The sequence below is a fragment of the Centruroides sculpturatus genome, unplaced genomic scaffold (genome assembly GCF_000671375.1).
Source record: "Centruroides sculpturatus isolate CEXI.00-Female unplaced genomic scaffold, Cexi_2.0 scaffold1370, whole genome shotgun sequence".
Classification (NCBI taxonomy): Eukaryota; Metazoa; Arthropoda; class Arachnida; order Scorpiones; family Buthidae; genus Centruroides; species Centruroides sculpturatus.
Window position 1 is genome coordinate 190261 of NW_019385615.1, and position 18271 is coordinate 208531.

The following is an 18271-nucleotide window of genomic DNA, read 5'->3' on the forward strand; positions in this document are numbered from 1 at the left end:
GTCGGAAGGACGGACGACGACTGACTTTTTCGGCCGTCTCTGGCGGTATTCACTGACGATTTCGGCCATGCAGAGGTTAAAAATTTTTATAATACATTACAAAGTGAATCGTAAATAAGAAAAGAAATTATTATGTATGATATTTAAACATGCAAATGAATTATTTTATTGAGTGTGTTTGGTATAGATGAAATTTTTATTACAAATTAATTACAAATAGTGTTGCATTCAGATTTATCTGAATGCAACACTATTTGTAATTAATTTGTAATAAAAAATTATTAAACACTATTATTAAATGAAGTTTATTGAGAATAAATAAATAAAAATAAAAATTTTAGTTAATTTTTAAGAAAGTTTTTATTAATCCACAATTTCTAAAAAGAAAACATTACTTATTATTTATTTTATTCTTCTATGTTTCTTTATATTTTATTAAATGTCAATATTTACACATGGATAAAAGTGACACAAACAGTATTCACTTTCAAGTTTATTAATCTAGATTTAATTTATAAGGGAAAATTTACAGATTGAATTCCATGAATATAAATAGCTCTCTTATTTCTTAAATTTGTTATTAATTGCATAGATCCTGAAATATATCTTATTTCAAACTTGTATAAATTTAACACTTGGGTTCATACCTGTACAAGATAAGATAAATGGCTTATGCCTTCTAAAGACCTGTTAAGTAATATACTCCTAGCTCCATCTATTGACAAAATTTAAAATTTAATACAGTATATTAAGTCTTTCAGTTTTTATCAAATTTTATAACAAAAAATAGGTTTTTCATCAGGGTTATTATTATTAAATAATTTAATGTTCAGTTCTTGTAAATTATTACCATTTTCTGTCCTATGTATTCCTAAAAATGGCACACGGGAATTTAAAAAAGAGTTTTAAATGCAACATTTTGGAAATAAAAGCATTTAAAAAATATTATTGAATTAAAATTCTGTATATTGACTGTCATTAGTTAGCAGTATCCTTCAGCTTTCAAGTAAAACAATTTTTAACATTTGTGAACCGAGGGGGTTAGACTGGAGAGCTTCTCCCCACTTACCGGCTTTGTTGTCAGGGATGGCTTTGGTAAATGAGTGGAGAGGGGTAGTGGAGTCGTGACAAGGTGTCCAGATAACTACACGGTTTGAACAATACTAACACATATACATATCAAAGACAATAAATATAACACACGTGTAATAAAAATAAAAATCTATCCTATATTCTAACCTAACCTAAAGCTAAAGATTGAGAGAGAGACCTCTCTAAGAGGGACATGTTGAAGAGAGAGACAAAATTCTGGCAAGGGTTTACCTCGTAGGATGCGATCTCTTCGTATAAGTCGTTGGTAGGACGCACCGGGATCGGTCACTGAAGTTCCAATCGGAGTTCCCTTGGATGGCAATAGGCAGCGATGGACGGGGTAGAGGTCTTCCTCAGCTGTCCGGAGGGGTTGCTTCGGCGTTAGCTCCTCGGCTAACCGCCCGGAGGAGCAAATCCGACCCCTTTATATACCCACTTCTTGTGGGAAAGATCTGGGATTTCGTTGACGTAATTTGACAGTTCTCCCTGATTTATTACCGTCTCTCCTGCCGTAGAAAAAATTCATTGCCTTTTTTGGTCATTTCTCGTCGGGTTGCTCGGACTTATGGGGGATAATATCACGGGATTTCGTTTTACCCTCACTGATGACCTTCTGGGTTAACATCACACGTTTGCTGCAGCCAATTGGATATTTATCCAAACGACGCAGTCACCTTATAACCGTGCGATCCCCTGGCGAGAGGGGGGTCCCTCTTCGGATGTCCAAAGTCACCTTCGAAAGCGTCAGAATTCTCTCACATTGTATCTTTGTTTGAATTCTGTTTGTTGTCTGAGGTCACCCAATGACATGTGAGATTACATGACTAAGGGGAGGGAAATGACACGATTGTAACAAGAAACAAGTAATAGAAGGAAATTAAACCATTGTTCAATCAGATTCAAGTGTAAATTCTTCAAACAGAGCAATTATAAAAAAAAAAGGTTAAAAATTGATTTTTTCATTTGTTTACATTAAATTATCTATAATCAAACAAATTTATATCAGTAAATCCTTACTTATTATATATCAAGTTAAACAGGAAAAGACTATCTTTATAAATTTTATTATTAGTATAGCTTAAAGTTATTTGTTTTAAAAAAAGGACCCAAAAAGGTCAGTTTACAGATTCATAATGTGTAAAAAAGTGTTGGCCTGAAAAATATTAAAGTATAAATGGTTTTTTGATAATATGTAACCAATAAAATACCAAATTTATTTTATAAATACTTTATATAGTACAAATTAAAAATTAAATTTGTGAAATGTTTTTCATTTCAGGTATATATGGTTAGTGTGCCACAATTAGCTTTACATATTTCATCATCAGCATTGCCAAGAGATTTAGGTGGAAATTTACACATTGATCACAAAGCCTGGTTGTTGCATTGTCTAAAATCTATGACAAATCGTTATGGTGATTTATGCGATCTTATATCTCTACCATCCTCGCCATTATCAGTTCAATTAGGTTCAATATTTTCTCATAAAGAAAGTATACAGAATGGTCCTCTGACTGGTCCTCACAGCATTCACGTAAGCAGTGAAGGAGAAACTGATGAATCTAGTGATCATCAGCATTCAGTACATGAGAAGCAAAATTCAGAAGACAGAGAAAAAGAAGTCGAAGTTACTAAAGAGAAACAAGACCAATCTCCTATTTATCAAAATGCTGTAAGTAATATAATTAAAATATTTTAAAATTATAAACAAACTGCAATGCAAACAAGCAATTATTTATTGTGACATCATCACAATGCTGGGCTGCAATTTTTAATCTATTTAATTTAAAATGTGCTCTTCACCTCAAATTAGTAGTGGCTTGCCTCTGTACTGTACATCATACTTTTCCTTTAACAATAGTTGTGCCAGTCATCTATCTAATATCTTTTGGGAGGATTTTTGAATTGAAATAATGTGACTTCTGGTTTGCATCAGAAGTTCATATATAGTTCTCAAATTGTAGCCCAATGATGATCAGAAGTGAATGCATGTGTTGTTTTTGCTATTAAAGATACATTGATACACCTTGCCCATTAAACAATTAATCTTTCCCTTTCTAGAAAGTTGTACTTTAATTATCATTATATAATAATAATGTAAAATTATTATTGACCTCTGCTTTAAGATATTTCTTGAATTAAGATTTAAATGAAGAAATAACTTTTCATTTAAAGAAAAGCTGAAATGAAATAGCAGAAATATAAATATTTCAGTATTTATAACAGACATGGACAAATGTGGCTCTTACTGAAAGTGTTAATTTCTGCTTATTTTTTTTTTTACAATTTTATTTCCACAATTTTGTGAAATATGTTTATTAAAAACTTCAATATTTGTTTTATATTATATTTATATTATATAATAAAATTGTGGTACAGAATGAAAAAGTACAGAACTGTGTCTCCCATGCGTTTTGCAAAACCTAATTTAGGCTCCCACTGAACTCTTGCTTGCCCATCCCTGATCTATAAAATACAATAATTATTGAAATTGAGAAAAAATACTATTATTCTAGTTATATCAAGTTGTACAAGAGAGAGGATTTTCAGTTTAGACAAAGTTGAATGTGCTGATTTGAAATTTGAACTCATATTTTGAGATTTTTTTAGAGTGCACTTTCTGCCCATGTTAAAGTATTTTTTAAAAAATGCTTATAGTTGTTGTAGGCAGTTATACTGTACAGTGTTGGAAAAATGCTGTTTTCCAACACTATATAGCACTGTATCTTAATTATTTTGAAGTTGTTGCCAAAAGAAACACACTATCAAAGCACACTATTAAACAAGTAAAACTGAGTTGTTCTGTTTGTTGGTATGCAAGTTCAATTGCTAAAATATGCATTGAAGGGCCGTTAGTTTTTGATCACATTTAATCTACCAAAACATGTTCATTTGAATGAAAATGCTAACACCATTGTCAAATACATATTTGACACTGATGATCAAATACATTTTCATTCAATTCAAATATACATTTTAAATATTTTTTTAAAATTAAATTTTCAGTAGATAGCTGATTTTCTAATGTCACTGGATCTGACTACTGTATTTAACTAATTATTCAAGTTCTTTTAATGTGATCCTTTTTTTTTTTACTTCAGTTTTAGGCATGCTAGACTGACCATTCAGTGATGTTACTGATATTTTCATGTATATAAATATGTATAGTTATCAAAGACTTTTTTTTTTGAATACATGTTTATTTAATCGAATAAATAAATAATCCAGTATACTTCCTTACAGCTATTAGGTTAGGTACTCCTTTATTGCAATTCACAAATGCATTTTGGGCTTATGCAGTATTTAAGCCCCTCCTCAGTGTAATGCTCAGGAGGCAAAGTAGCACTTTTCAAATTATACCGGTACACTTATATGGTACTCCTAGCTATGCTTTTCGATAAAAACATGATTGTGTATCGGGTGACAATAGTACAAAGGTTCACTAAAAATTGACGTTAAAATCTGTAGAGATATACTTTTTTATATCTCAACATTACTATAGTAACAATATGATATTTTTCAACATATAACTATACAATGCAGGGTATTTTTTATTAAAACATGGTGTATCCTTTAAAAATCTGTCGGAATAACTGTAATTAAAGTAACAGTTTTACAAGTTATAAGTAAATTATTAAACAAATATAAACCTTAATACATACATAATGTTTTCATTGCTTATTCACAGTATTACATTTGCAACCATCACACGACACAACCATTATAGATTACTTTTTCTAGTCACACCCTCTATCATGTTATACCACTGTTAATTAATTTGCATACCGTTTGATAAATTCACTAAATCATTATTATTATATTTTATTATTTCAATATGTTCTTTGAATTTACGCTTATATATTTCTTTTTCATAACAAAGTATTTTCATGTTACTTCTATCAATCTGACAATTACTATACACCATATATACCAGAACTTCTAATAACACTGATTGTAAAATGGAATTAAAACAATTAGATAATAAGTTTATATTGAATAATTACCCCCATGTAGAAATTAAAGATTTGGCATAAACAGTATTATAAAAATAGATTTTTATCAATTTTATATTTAGTATTAAATCTATTTTCTCCCTAAGTCAGACAAAGATAAGATAGCTTATAGTGATGCATTAGCTCAGTTCTTCAAGTAACAACAATTGAAAGAAATAGAAGATGAACATACACAACATACTGATACCAGCACACTTGACATTAAGAAATATTTACTAATATTTCATTTGTTTATAACAGACATCTTCAGGCATATAATGCAGAACAAAATGGCTACATTAAAATCAAATGCATTTTTATGAACGATTTACAAGTTCAAATTAAAATTGTTTCTGGAACAAATGCATCTACAATTTAAAATTAACTTATGTGAAAAATAATTTTAAACTGTATACATACTTTGTTCCAGAAACAATTTTAATTTGAACTTGTAAATCGTTCATAAAAATGCATTTGATTTTAATGTAGCCATTTTGTTCTGCATTATATGCCTGAAGATGTCTGTTATAAACAAATGAAATATTAGTAAATATTTCTTAATGTCAAGTNTCAGCTATAAACTTTCTGACAAAACAATTTATCAATAGTAGATTGTTTAAAAAGCATGAGGTATCTTAATTATTTTAATAAATAATTATCTGTGTTTACTTCTTGAGGAAAAGCATGTTCATTGCAGCTTGTAAATAGTAATAAATATAAGTGTATTCTTTTGATCCATTTTTTTCCCAGAAAGGCACTATTATCACTTCTTCTTACCTGGTCCTCAAACACTGTAAGCATTTGTCAGACATATTCTTTTACTCAAAGATTAGCTCAAATGGGTTTAAAAGTACTAGGGATAGAGTTGTGGGATAATAACTGTTGTTGGATTCTCCAATAAAGCCTAATAAAAATAAATTTGAAGAATTGGAGATTAGTCTCAAATTTAATTATTATTTGATGTGTAACATAGATTTATTTTAAAATAATTATAAAATAAAGTGCATTAAATGTAGACCTAATTAAATGAATAATAAACAATTAGATAAAATCAAAACTGAAGTTACTTGATATAAAAATAAATCTGTGTATCAGAGTATTCAAAATTTTTTAATTATTATATTATTTTTACATTTTTGGCTGATGTAAAACAGAAGGAAAGTATTGTAATCAGTCAAGTTATGACCTTCCAGGTTTGTTTGCATTTTTTGACATTGTGTGGCTTCCAATTCCAACAACAAAAAGCTTGTACTTTGCTTCATATCTTGAGATCTTGTGGATCAAAAACTTTGAAGTTTAGAAGGAATAATTTTATGTATTGGGGTATTGATGCTATTACATTTTGGAGATTAAGTCAAGGGGATAAAGCAATGTAGCAGGTAGGGAATCAAATCTTTAAGGGATCAGATTTAATGAAAATTTTACTCATTATTGATATTTACAATTTTTTAAAAACTCACCACTACTTCCAAAAATAAGGCTTTTGCCTTCTCTAATAATTAAGATTTTAAAAAATTATTTTTTAATAAAATTTTCCAACAGACACACCACACAGTTTTTCCTTAACTTCCATTCGAGTGCTGGCAAAGTCATGCAAGAGCCTTTGTTGGCTTTTTAATTTTATACATTGCTTTAAAGATAAGAATTTGTCAAAATGCAAACACGTCTATATAGGAAACTTGAATGCACTAGTTTTACTTTGAAAATATAAACATAAATTCTGCTTTTAATTTTTCAAAACCTTTACAGTTCATTTTTGGAGTTTATACTTAAGTTCATCATGAAAGAATGCAAATGAATTATTAAAAATAAATCTTAAATCAGTAAACTTATTTTAAAATCAATTAGTGTTGACTGCTTTAAAGTAGTTTTTCCAAACTTGAAGATAATTGACTAAACTAGTTAAAAATGTTAGTTTTTAAACAAATCTGCCAGTTTAATAGATTTATTTCCAATAATTTGATATAACCAGTTTTACTTTCCCAGCTGTTATATATACATAACAATGGAAAGTATTGAAATCATGTTAAATTTGATCCTTCTGAGTTTTCTGTGAATCTCTACATTTTGAAACCTCCTGAACCTAAAAAAGTCAAAAAATAGCAAGAAAATTTCCTGGATGTGTGTGTTGGTGTCTGTTTTGCTTAATATCTTGAGATGGGATAAAGATTGTGTAACAAAATTTGGCATGGTAGCTTGTATGTAAGGGGTGTTGGTGCTATTAAATTTTGGTGGTTGAAGGTGTGGGGAGATAAAATGGTCCTATGCATCTTTAATAGGGTCAGATATGACAATTTTACTTGTTATTAACACTTACACTTTTTTATAAAATTTGTCCCTACCCTCAAAATCAAGCTTTTTGCCATTTTATAGTATTGATAATTAAAAATGTGTAAAATTTTTATAACAAAATCTCATAACAGATGGTGCACCATACAATTTTATTAAGTTATATTGTAATTAAAATTATAAAAGTTATATTCTAAATAAGATTTTATAATAGTTAGGAAAGTTATGTATTTCATTCATGAATATAAATGAATCAAAATTGAAAATTTTAAATTATGCATCCAACCTTTGATTCAAGTAGATTTGAAAGAGAGATAAGTGCCAAGTTATACTTGGGAATTCCGTGCATTATATACAGTAAGTTTGTATAATCAAACTACATTCTAAGTTAATCATAAATTAAATGAAATAATTAACTTGCTATAATATAGTTTATTAGGACTTTCAGTATTGATAAATTGTTTTGTTTGTATTGAAAATATTAACACTTCAAAAGTTGCTTAAGAGCATCATTAATCATTCAGATAAGTACATTAATCATAGAGGTGGCTGGCCTGACTTGTGGTTGGAAGCAGTTACACTGGTATATTGACAGTAAATGTTTATTATTAACATTTGGAATTCTTTAATTTACTGTTGGAACTCAAGAATTATTTTGATTTTTTTTTTTCAAGTTGGTCTTTGAAATATTCAATTAAAAGTAGTTATTGATGTCCCATACTTGTTCTTCTTTGACAAGGTATATTGTGGCTGAAGATGAATCAAGACAGATTTGAATAGGTAATATAGGTTTGATAAGGTAGCATGCATTACACACATTTTCTGATGAATTTCAAAATATGAAATGTGTTTTTTTTTTTTTTTTTATGATTAGAAAAATGATATTTTCTATTGAAAAGAAATAATAAAAATTTTACTGGAAAGAAAGTTTAAGCTTATGATACATTGTGTGAATCATTATATGTTGATGAATCTGAATTAATTGTTCTTATATTTGTGACATTTCAACAAATTTAATTGCTTAATGTTAAAACTTTAAAATTATTTCCAAACTAAAATATATTAATTTTTAAATAAAATTTTCTGTAATTACAACTAAATTAATTTATATAAAGTTAATTTTGGTCCAGTTTTTACAAATATTTTTAACACACTGTATTATTTTCAATGACAGTTTATTTTACAGAAAGATAATCAAGAAGATATTCTCTTTTCACCCGATTCTACAACAACTGACATCACCGACGACGAAAAACACTTTTCTAGTAGTTCTGCTTCCTCGTCGTGGGAGGAATCTCTCCATGTAGATGACGGATTGGGAATGACATTAGAAGAATTTATCGATCATCTTCAAAAGAAGGGACGAAAGGGTCTGTACCAAGAGTACACAGACTTAAAGTCAAAGTCTCCCGAAGGAACATTCGAAGCTTCAAGGTAACTTGTCATTTTACCACACTCTCTTAATAGTTTGTAACCACTTTAGTAGTATTAATGATAGTTTTTTTGTAATAGATTGAAACCTAACCAGGCTAAAAATAGATACACGGACGTCTTGTGCTACGATCACACACGAGTCAGGCTTTCTCATTTGGAGGGAGATCCTTGTTCAGATTATTTGAATGCAAATTACGTTGACGGTTACAAGCAGAAAAATGCTTTTATTTCTACTCAAGGTATTACATTTTTAAAATGTATCTATTGATTGATACGAAATAATGATTAAAAAAACTGCATAAAACTTTATAATCTGCTTGGTCTGTCATTGATCGTTTTGTAGTTACTGTCCTTTATTTTGAATTTATTGTTCCGTACTGTTTTGTATAAGGTGCATCCCATAGTATAAAACCATCCTTAATTTGTCTAGGTTTTAATATTATAATCATGCAACAGTAATATAACAATGTGTTATATTATTATTATGTGCTAATATAACATATTTATAAGGCAAAGAGTAAGGTAAATGGGTTTTAAAAATCTATTATTCGCATGTTTCATAAAATGTAAAGCCATTGCCTAAACAATAACAATAATAAAGCTTTAATACTTGATTGCTTCTTGTTCTTTCTTTTGTTCTTTGGGAGTAAGCATAAAATTGCCAAGTATAACTTATCACACAGGAGCACTATTAGATGAATAAAATAGTCTAAAAGAAAATTTTTAAAAATTATAAAAAAAAAGAAAAACATATATGAAGAAAATTTTTGAGTAAGAAAAAAATACTATTTTATTCTTATTCAAAAATTTTCTTTTATACATGTTTTTCCTTTTTTTATAATTTAATTTGTCTCTGTCAATGTTACAATTGTATGGTTGCACCTGCAAGAAATTGCCAAACTGTCTAATTTTAACCTCGCCCTGCATTATATTTTCTAAATCTTATTTTAATTGTCTACTAGTCTTCCCACATACTTGAATTTATTATTAACTCCGTCACACTCAAATTTATAAATCGCATGTGCTTGTGTATATTGTCAAAGTAGTGTACATATATCAACATCCCGAAGCCAGTGTATTGATACTAATCCAAACTTTCGTGGTAATTAATTAATTAATCAGGTCATTATTATGCTATAATTAATAATTAGAAACTAAGTAATTTTGTACTAGAAGTAGATGTTAGATGCCATCTCTTATCTAAATTATTAATTATAGCATAATAATTGCCTGATTAATTATGGTGAGTTTGGATTACATTCAGTTACTTATGTCTTATAAGAAGTTTGATATTTAAAGTTGTTCCACAGATTAATTTTAAAATTTACACTTTAATTACAAGATCAGAAATAAAAATACTTTGTTAAATCAATCACAATAATTTATAAATTTACATATGACAGAGATGATAATAGGTATACTTATATGTGGTTCCCATTTACAGTAAACATAGTAAAAAAGTATGAAATACTTTATTACATTATAAATATGTGTAACTGCTTATCTGATATATATTCAAACAGTTTGAGAAGTTCATTGGTAAGATAAATTAATTACTATACTATTAAAAAAATTCAAAAACAACTTTATGAAAGATAAGATGTTAAAATTTGAAGCTACCAAATTAGATTTTAAAATTTTTAGGATTTTTTCTTCATATGCATTGGTTTATCTGCATTTTTTGTTTGTTACAGTAAGTTAAATATTATAATTTTAGTAAATGTATAAAGGCTAGTTCATACATTACAAGAATGGAGAAGAGAAAAGAAAAAAACTAAATTGGTTTAGTGCACAATACTTCATGCTTTACTTATGACATACTCTTGTAGTTTTTGCTTATGACACTCCTGCACATTATCTATACCTTTTAGATAATAAATTACCTAAATACAAAACTTTAAATTTTAAATAAGTATAAAACATTCAAATTTTAATTTGTATGTTTTATACTTATTTAAAATTTGAATAAACATAATTAATTTATTAATTATATTTATTCAAAAATATAAAATATTAAAAAATATTAATTTAGGATTCTCTTTAATTTCTTTTATAAGTTTGTAATAATTTTCATTTCTTGAATTTATTAAAAAGCATAGCTACTCCTTTGTTTAAACCATATATTGTATTGAAAATTCCTAAAGTGTATTATATAACTATACTTTTAAAAGTAAATTTTAACATAAAATGACGTTAATGTAAGTAAATGATAAAAAGTGGATTAAACCATTTTAATAGTTCTTTAAATTATGTTTATATGAAATGTATAATAAATTTATTTTAATGAAAAGTTATATTCTTTTAGAAAAGTGCAAAGAAATATGAACTTATGCATAAGTATCTATTTAATAATTGAGAACTTTAAAGCAAAAAAAAAAAAACATATTACAAATGCATATTACAATATATTTATATTGTAATATGCATTGTCAGGAGCCACAGTTGATCCAACCATTTATTTTTATTTTTTCCCTGCAATTTGAAAATTACATATTTATACATTTCCACTTTTCCTGGTCTGTCTATCCTTTGTTAATCTTAAGAATGAAGTTAGATGAAAATCAAGACCAGACATGGAAAGCCAATTTTTAAATTAAAATGTGATTAAATATTACAGTCCTGCATTGTGATAACACAGTAAGTAATTGAATTAAAATTTTTTTTTAATCAGAACTTGTAAAAATGTTTAGGCAGTCAACACTTCTTTCAACATAATTTTGAATATCAGTACGAACAAAAAACAGCAATTAATGCACAAGGAGAATTAGAAAATGCAATTTGATGCTTCCTAGATCTTTTTGATGAAAAGAAGGGGAAGGTGAATCCAAATAACATAAGTAAAAAGTTACTTTTTCACAAATCATTGTCCCTTTTTTTCTTATTAAATATATTCCTTGGTTAGTGCAACTATTTTCTAGAATGCTATTGTATAAAAAATGATGATGTGATGATGGTGGTGTAAAATGTTCTCGTTTACACAGTCTAAAAGAACACAGTACACACTTCCTTTCTAACAATAACAACACAATTACACTTTAATGTCTCCAAATCAGCGAGTGACTCTCTGGCACTCCACAATTGAGCAACACTCCTGCACCAGACAATTATTTGATAATTACAATACAATACTGGTTCCTGACCAGCCACACGGCTACCCATTCTGGTTAGCTCCCCAGTCAGTACTGACTCCACACACAACACTGACTCGACACACACCAAGGGAAGCCCACAAATTTTCCCTCTTTCACAATTTCTCCCTCTCTCACCCCGCGTTCTTGGGGATACTATTACGTGACACGTGTGACAAAGCTGTGGACTGTCCATCAACACTTGCTGACATCCACACACCTGACACATGTTACAATTGAACTTAACAAATGCATTAACTGCAATATATGGAGTATTTCTATACGGTAATGTGGTCTGTATGCTAATTCCAGTTTGAGAGTTCGAAAGCCATGTGATTCAGTGACAATAATGTTTCCTCCCCTAAAATTGTATATTTAGTAATTCAATGATACTAAGAGATTGTGTGTTTAATATTTGTGGAAGATCAGTTTACAAATATTAATTGCTGCACTATGAGGGTAGTGTAATTAAGAGGAATCTTTATGAAAAATCTTAAGTAAAAAAAAAAAAATAAGAATATAAAGATTAAGATTTTTCATAAAGATAATAGAGGAAAAAAATGATTATATTTTTCTTCTCTATTAATTAATAATTTTTATTGTCATTTTACATATAATTGACTGTTTATAATAGAACATGCTGAAAATTAATTAAACTTTGTATTTTCAGCACATATTAATAAAAAATGAATAACCTAAAAAGTAAATTTGTTATAAATTTTTTGCTGACATTAATTGCTGCTATTTTCAGAATTTTTTTAATTAAAAATGTAAAGAACATTTTATGTCTAAGCATTTTTTAAATAACAAATTCTTGTTTTAATTTAGGACCCTTACCAAAGACATTTCCCGACTTCTGGCGTATGATTTGGGAACAACAGGTGGGTGTCATTGTTATGACGACAAGAACAATGGAGAGAAGTCGAATGAAGTGTGGCCAGTACTGGCCCAAAGATGAAGACACCAGAGCCGAATACGGATGTTTCCAAGTTTATAACAGCGGAATGGAACAGCATGCCGACTACACCATTTCAAATCTCGTTCTCACAGACACCAGAGTAAGTATGTCTGTAACCATTTAAGAAATCAATGTTTTTCTGCTTATTTACATTAATAATTAAGATATACTTAATAATTTAAGTGCACACTCGTCAAAAATCCTCCTTTTGTCTTTCTGGCATATTCCAGAATATAAAGTTTTATCCAAAATATGTAATTAAAAAATTGTCTTGTCAATTACATTACATTGTATTTATTATAGAAAAAGTATACAAAGAATTAAAATAAAACTGACAATAGGTTATCATCTGATGTATATGAAGAATTATTTTCTAACTTTATGCAAAATTTTACAAAAATGCAATATTTTATATACAGGAAAGTTCTGTATTATCTAGAAAAGATGAGGAATGTTGCAAGACCAGAATGACTGTTTTATGAAAAAAATATATTTTTTTAATATCTTACAATTATGCTTTTGAAATACATATAATATATTTGAAAAATATAAAATTATATTCTAAAGTCCTTCAAAACTTGCTGTTTGAATGCCATTCTATTCAGTTTATTTGTTCACAAAGTTATTTTGCAATAACTAAAGTACTTGAACTATATAATAAATATTTGTATTAATGATTCATATCTCATATCTTGATGTCTGCTTTTGATTTAGTATTTTAAATTATTTTGTTGTGTAATTCAAAAATGTTGACTGTAAAAATTGAAATTTTAATATTTAAAGAAAAAAACTTATTAATTTTATTAGAAATGGTCAGACGAAATCCAATCCTGAATACATTGATTCTATTGCATTCTAGCATGTGTATTTACCAAGTGAAATAATTATTATTGCCATTTAAATTTTAATTTCAAGTTTCTCCATTAATAAAATTTCTTGTTGCAATACACTTGAGACGAATTATAAATAAATTTCTTATGTTTTTCTGAAATAATACACATTATTTTATTCGAATCTTCTGCTAAAAATTTAATAATAATACAATTATAGTGAAGTTTTTTTGACTGAAACAAGTCAACAAATTGCTTTGAAACAGTTTAAAAATTATTAATGTGGTTGTGAATGAAAATTTATTTACCCGACTTCAATTACCATCAAAAAAAACTTCTATATTTTTTGTTACATGGTTTACAAATGTTTCACTCTCGATCATCACTTTATTCCTGGATGTGTGTTATCTTCCATAACCTGAATATTTCAGATTACTTTGTATTGTATAACTTCTCAAGTTTATGAATAATTTGATTTCAAACAGGATTTTTAGGAATGATTCAAGTGTGATAAAGTTTATTTTTATTAATGAAGTACAAAACAAAATAATAATAATTGTTGTATTTGAATTATTTCACTATTTTTGGTTTGTTCTGAATTTAAATTGCACAAGGAAAAATTTGTTGCAGAAATTTTAGAATTGCAAATTTGTAATGATTACAAATTTTTGTAAGATTTAGTAATGCAATGATTACAGATTTTTGTAAGATTTAAATTTTCTGACATTAAATATGTTATGAATATATCCACATTTTATTTGTGTGAATAATTAAAATTAGCAAGAAATTCTATATTTTATTTTTTCTACACTAAGTTTAATTGAATTTAAAATCTCAGACCAGCCACACGGCTACCCATTCTGGTTAGCTCCCCAGTCAGTACTGACTCCACACACAACACTGACTCGACACACACCAAGGGAAGCCCACAAATTTTCCCTCTTTCACAATTTCTCCCTCTCTCACCCCGCGTTCTTGGGGATACTATTACGTGACANCCTCAAAATCAAGCTTTTTGCCATTTTATAGTATTGATAATTAAAAATGTGTAAAATTTTTATAACAAAATCTCATAACAGATGGTGCACCATACTATTTTGCTTAATATAAAAGTTTTTTTAAAATAAAAATTAATAGAATTTTATTTTTATAACAGACTGGAATTTCTCAACAAGTAGCACATATGCAGTTTACAAGTTGGCCAGATTACGGAGTGCCACATTCCGCTTTGGCCATGTTGGATTTCAGAGATAAGGTCAGAGATTGCCAGGCACGAATCGTACAGTCTTATGGAACTCAGTGGAACGGTCACCCATTGGGACCTCCCATAGTGGTACATTGCAGTGCCGGAATAGGAAGGACAGGTAATCTTAAATATTTATTTTGCACATTTTTTCAATAAATTTACCATATTTTCACTTAGCCATAAAAGCATATATTTCACACTTTTCATGGCAATCCATTAGTTATGACACCATTTTCAATTTCAGGCACCTTCATCACATTAGATATATGTCTGCGACGTCTAGAAGCCACAGGAAGAATCGACGTGTGTAGAACTGTGGAACGCATAAGATCCCAGAGGGCTTTCAGTATACAAATGCCCGACCAATACGTTTTTTGCCACCTAGCATTACTGGAATATGCACTGAGCAGAGGACTGCTTGAAGACGTGGATCTGTCGGGTTTTAACGAAAGCGACACCGAGTCGGAATGATTAGCTTCTTCCAATACGAAAATATCTTTTCATTAATGCATGCATTATTCAGAACATTTCTCCACAATCATCCTGGAGTTTAAAATAAAAAAGTGCATTTAATCAGTGAGTAATTAGGAAAACTTTTTCAGAGTACAAATAATAACTTGTCACTTTTTTTAATTTTCTTCATTTAAAGTATTTGTCAAACTGATTATTTGAAATAATCTTTAACATCAAAACTAGTGTACAAAAACTATATATATACATATAAATATAAATAATGTATATTGTTATATGCATTGCAGTTACAACATTTCTCAAATTTATGAAATATCTTAAATATGTTACAATTTTAAATATCAAACTATGTATAGCAGTCTTACATAAGAAATTCGACATCCATTATTTCTGATGTTACGATTTAATACGGCATTACAATGATATTTTTTGACTGAAAACAGAATTTACATCTTAGAGTACTTAAGCCTCTAATTCTTTCTAAAGAATGCTTGAATAAACTATCGTGAGACTGAAAGTACTCCTGCTACGATGCAAATGACGTTGGTATTACAAATGATCTTTGTTATTTTCAGCCAAAGTGTGAAGGTTATTTTTTTTTCACACAATCATTATTATTATTATTATTATTATTATTATCATTATCATCATTCATTACTTATTTATTTTCAATTATTGAGGGCTGTTGATGTGGTTTTTTTATAATGTTAAAATATCTTCATGCCATATCTTTAAAAACTGTTAATTTCTTATATGCTTTGTTGATATTGCTGTTATAACAGACTGCTTGAAAGCAATTGTGAAAAATCATAGTTTGGAGAGTTAATTGTATAAAACCAAAAATAATTATAACCAGGAAATATTTATTAACTTATTATTTTTCAAATTTGACAGTTGTGGAAAATTTTGTTATTGCACTGGAAGGAACGTTGCATGATTATTTAATTAATATTTATTTGTATAAATGGACTTGTAAATGGTTGCCAAAATTGACGGGAGACTTCAGCACAATGTTATTTAATATTGTTAACATATGTATTTCTGAAATGTTCAGATTGCCAATCTATAATCAGGAATTATGTCAAACGTAAGCCCATAATGATTAATTTACCACCATTCATACATCATGCTGCTGGTTTTAATCATAGCATGAATATAACTTAACAGATTTAGCAGATACTTTTTTTAATATATAATAGTATGTTGTTTGTCATTCATTGGATTGAGAAATCGTCACGAAACTAGGAGATTATTCGTTAAATATCGAATTGTCCTTGCATTCATATCGGTCCATACTCGTAACTATTGAGAGTCATCATATATAATATCTTAGATCACAATTTGCATTGTGCTTTATAAAATGTATCTATATATAGGATCATCAGCATATTTCAGTGTTAGTTTTTGTATGATGAGTGTTGTGTCTAGATGTAAGATAATAGTTGGAAATTTTTATCATTAGAAATCTATTTTATTTATTTAATAATAATTAACTTTATATATACATATATAAATTTTTTATACATCAGTTTTCATTCCATATTTCATTTTGTTCATTAACATATTGTATTAATTTGTCACAAATAGTTTATCCAGGAATTACTGCTTCTTGTGCTTGATATAATCAATTTTTATTTATATATATATATATCATTTAAATGCTACCTCTTCTCACATGTTACATATGATTTGTATAATCTGTAATGGATCTTCCAATAAGTGCAAAACATTGTATACTTTGATGCCTGTATGAGTTTCTAATCAAGTACTGTTAGGCAGTTTATATTAATAAAGTTGTTATTTAATGACATTAAAAGCCTATTGCTCAAATATTGCTCGTAGTTATTTTTCTTGCTGGAATTTGGATTTATGTGGCAAATTACATAGCCTTTATTTTTCTTGTGTTTATCATTGATAGAAATGGTGCTTAGAAAATATTTGATAGTTAAGAAAATTTTGTTTTGTTTACTTGTATTTTGATTACATTTATCTTTGTTATATAAAATTTGGAATTATTTAGTACAGAATCAAAGAAAATCCATTTTGAATGCATTCATTTGTGTAATTTTAGCATCCACATTGCTAAATTTTTTGTATATTTTGTAACATTTACTTCAAAATTCACTTAGCTGGAATTTAGTGCTTTTCAGAGACCATTTTAACAGAAATGCTTGATAAACATTAACTTCCAGAGCAACAAAGATTCATTTTATGAAATTTGTTTCAGAACAGTATTTGTTTAGACCAAAGATGTTTGACATCTGCTAGTCAAAAATACATTGACTTCTAAAAATTTAAGATTCTCATGAACATTCCTCAGTTCTCTAAATACTTTGGTATAAAGTTATGCAGTTGTTTAAAAATTGATGGATAATTAGGTAACATAATATAATTAAATTATTAGCATAATTGCCATATAAATGGTGATGGGAATGTAGTAAAACTTTGGGCTTCCACCTACAAAGTTTTTTTGTAAATTTTTTGTAGTTTCATATGCTAATATATTTCTATGTATAGTTAATTTGAGTTTTAACCTATGTTTATTGTATCATTTGACTACACCACATCTTCGTGTTGACTTGAAAATGTATAGCTTTTGTGCTGAATGTCGTGAGGTATAAATTTTGATGAATGTGGGGAATGGGAAGTTTCAAAAGAAAACTTGTAAAATGCCCGCTATTACTGCCATTACTGGGTACTTTAAGATTTCTGCAGCTAGTCATTTGTTATCTTGTTGTGAATCTTTGAGATGTATCTTTCCATTTGTATAAATAAAACTGTGAAAATTTCATTTGTAGCAGTTATGATTTTATTTTAGAGAGCAAGTGAGA

General features: G+C 28.2%; 1 protein-coding gene across 1 annotated transcript in view; it reads left to right on the forward strand.

The window, feature by feature from the left end:
• LOC111640607 (tyrosine-protein phosphatase non-receptor type 9-like) overlaps positions 1-18236 on the forward strand; it is a 99975-nt gene extending 81739 nt beyond the window's left edge. The window contains exons 8-13 of the mRNA XM_023386635.1: positions 2372-2764; positions 8560-8807; positions 8886-9046; positions 12764-12993; positions 14880-15087; positions 15214-18236. Coding sequence (XP_023242403.1) covers positions 2372-2764; positions 8560-8807; positions 8886-9046; positions 12764-12993; positions 14880-15087; positions 15214-15440 — 1467 coding nt within the window. The 3' untranslated portion in view covers positions 15441-18236. The remainder of the gene's footprint in view (positions 1-2371; positions 2765-8559; positions 8808-8885; positions 9047-12763; positions 12994-14879; positions 15088-15213) is intronic.
• Positions 18237-18271: the final 35 nt, after the last annotated feature.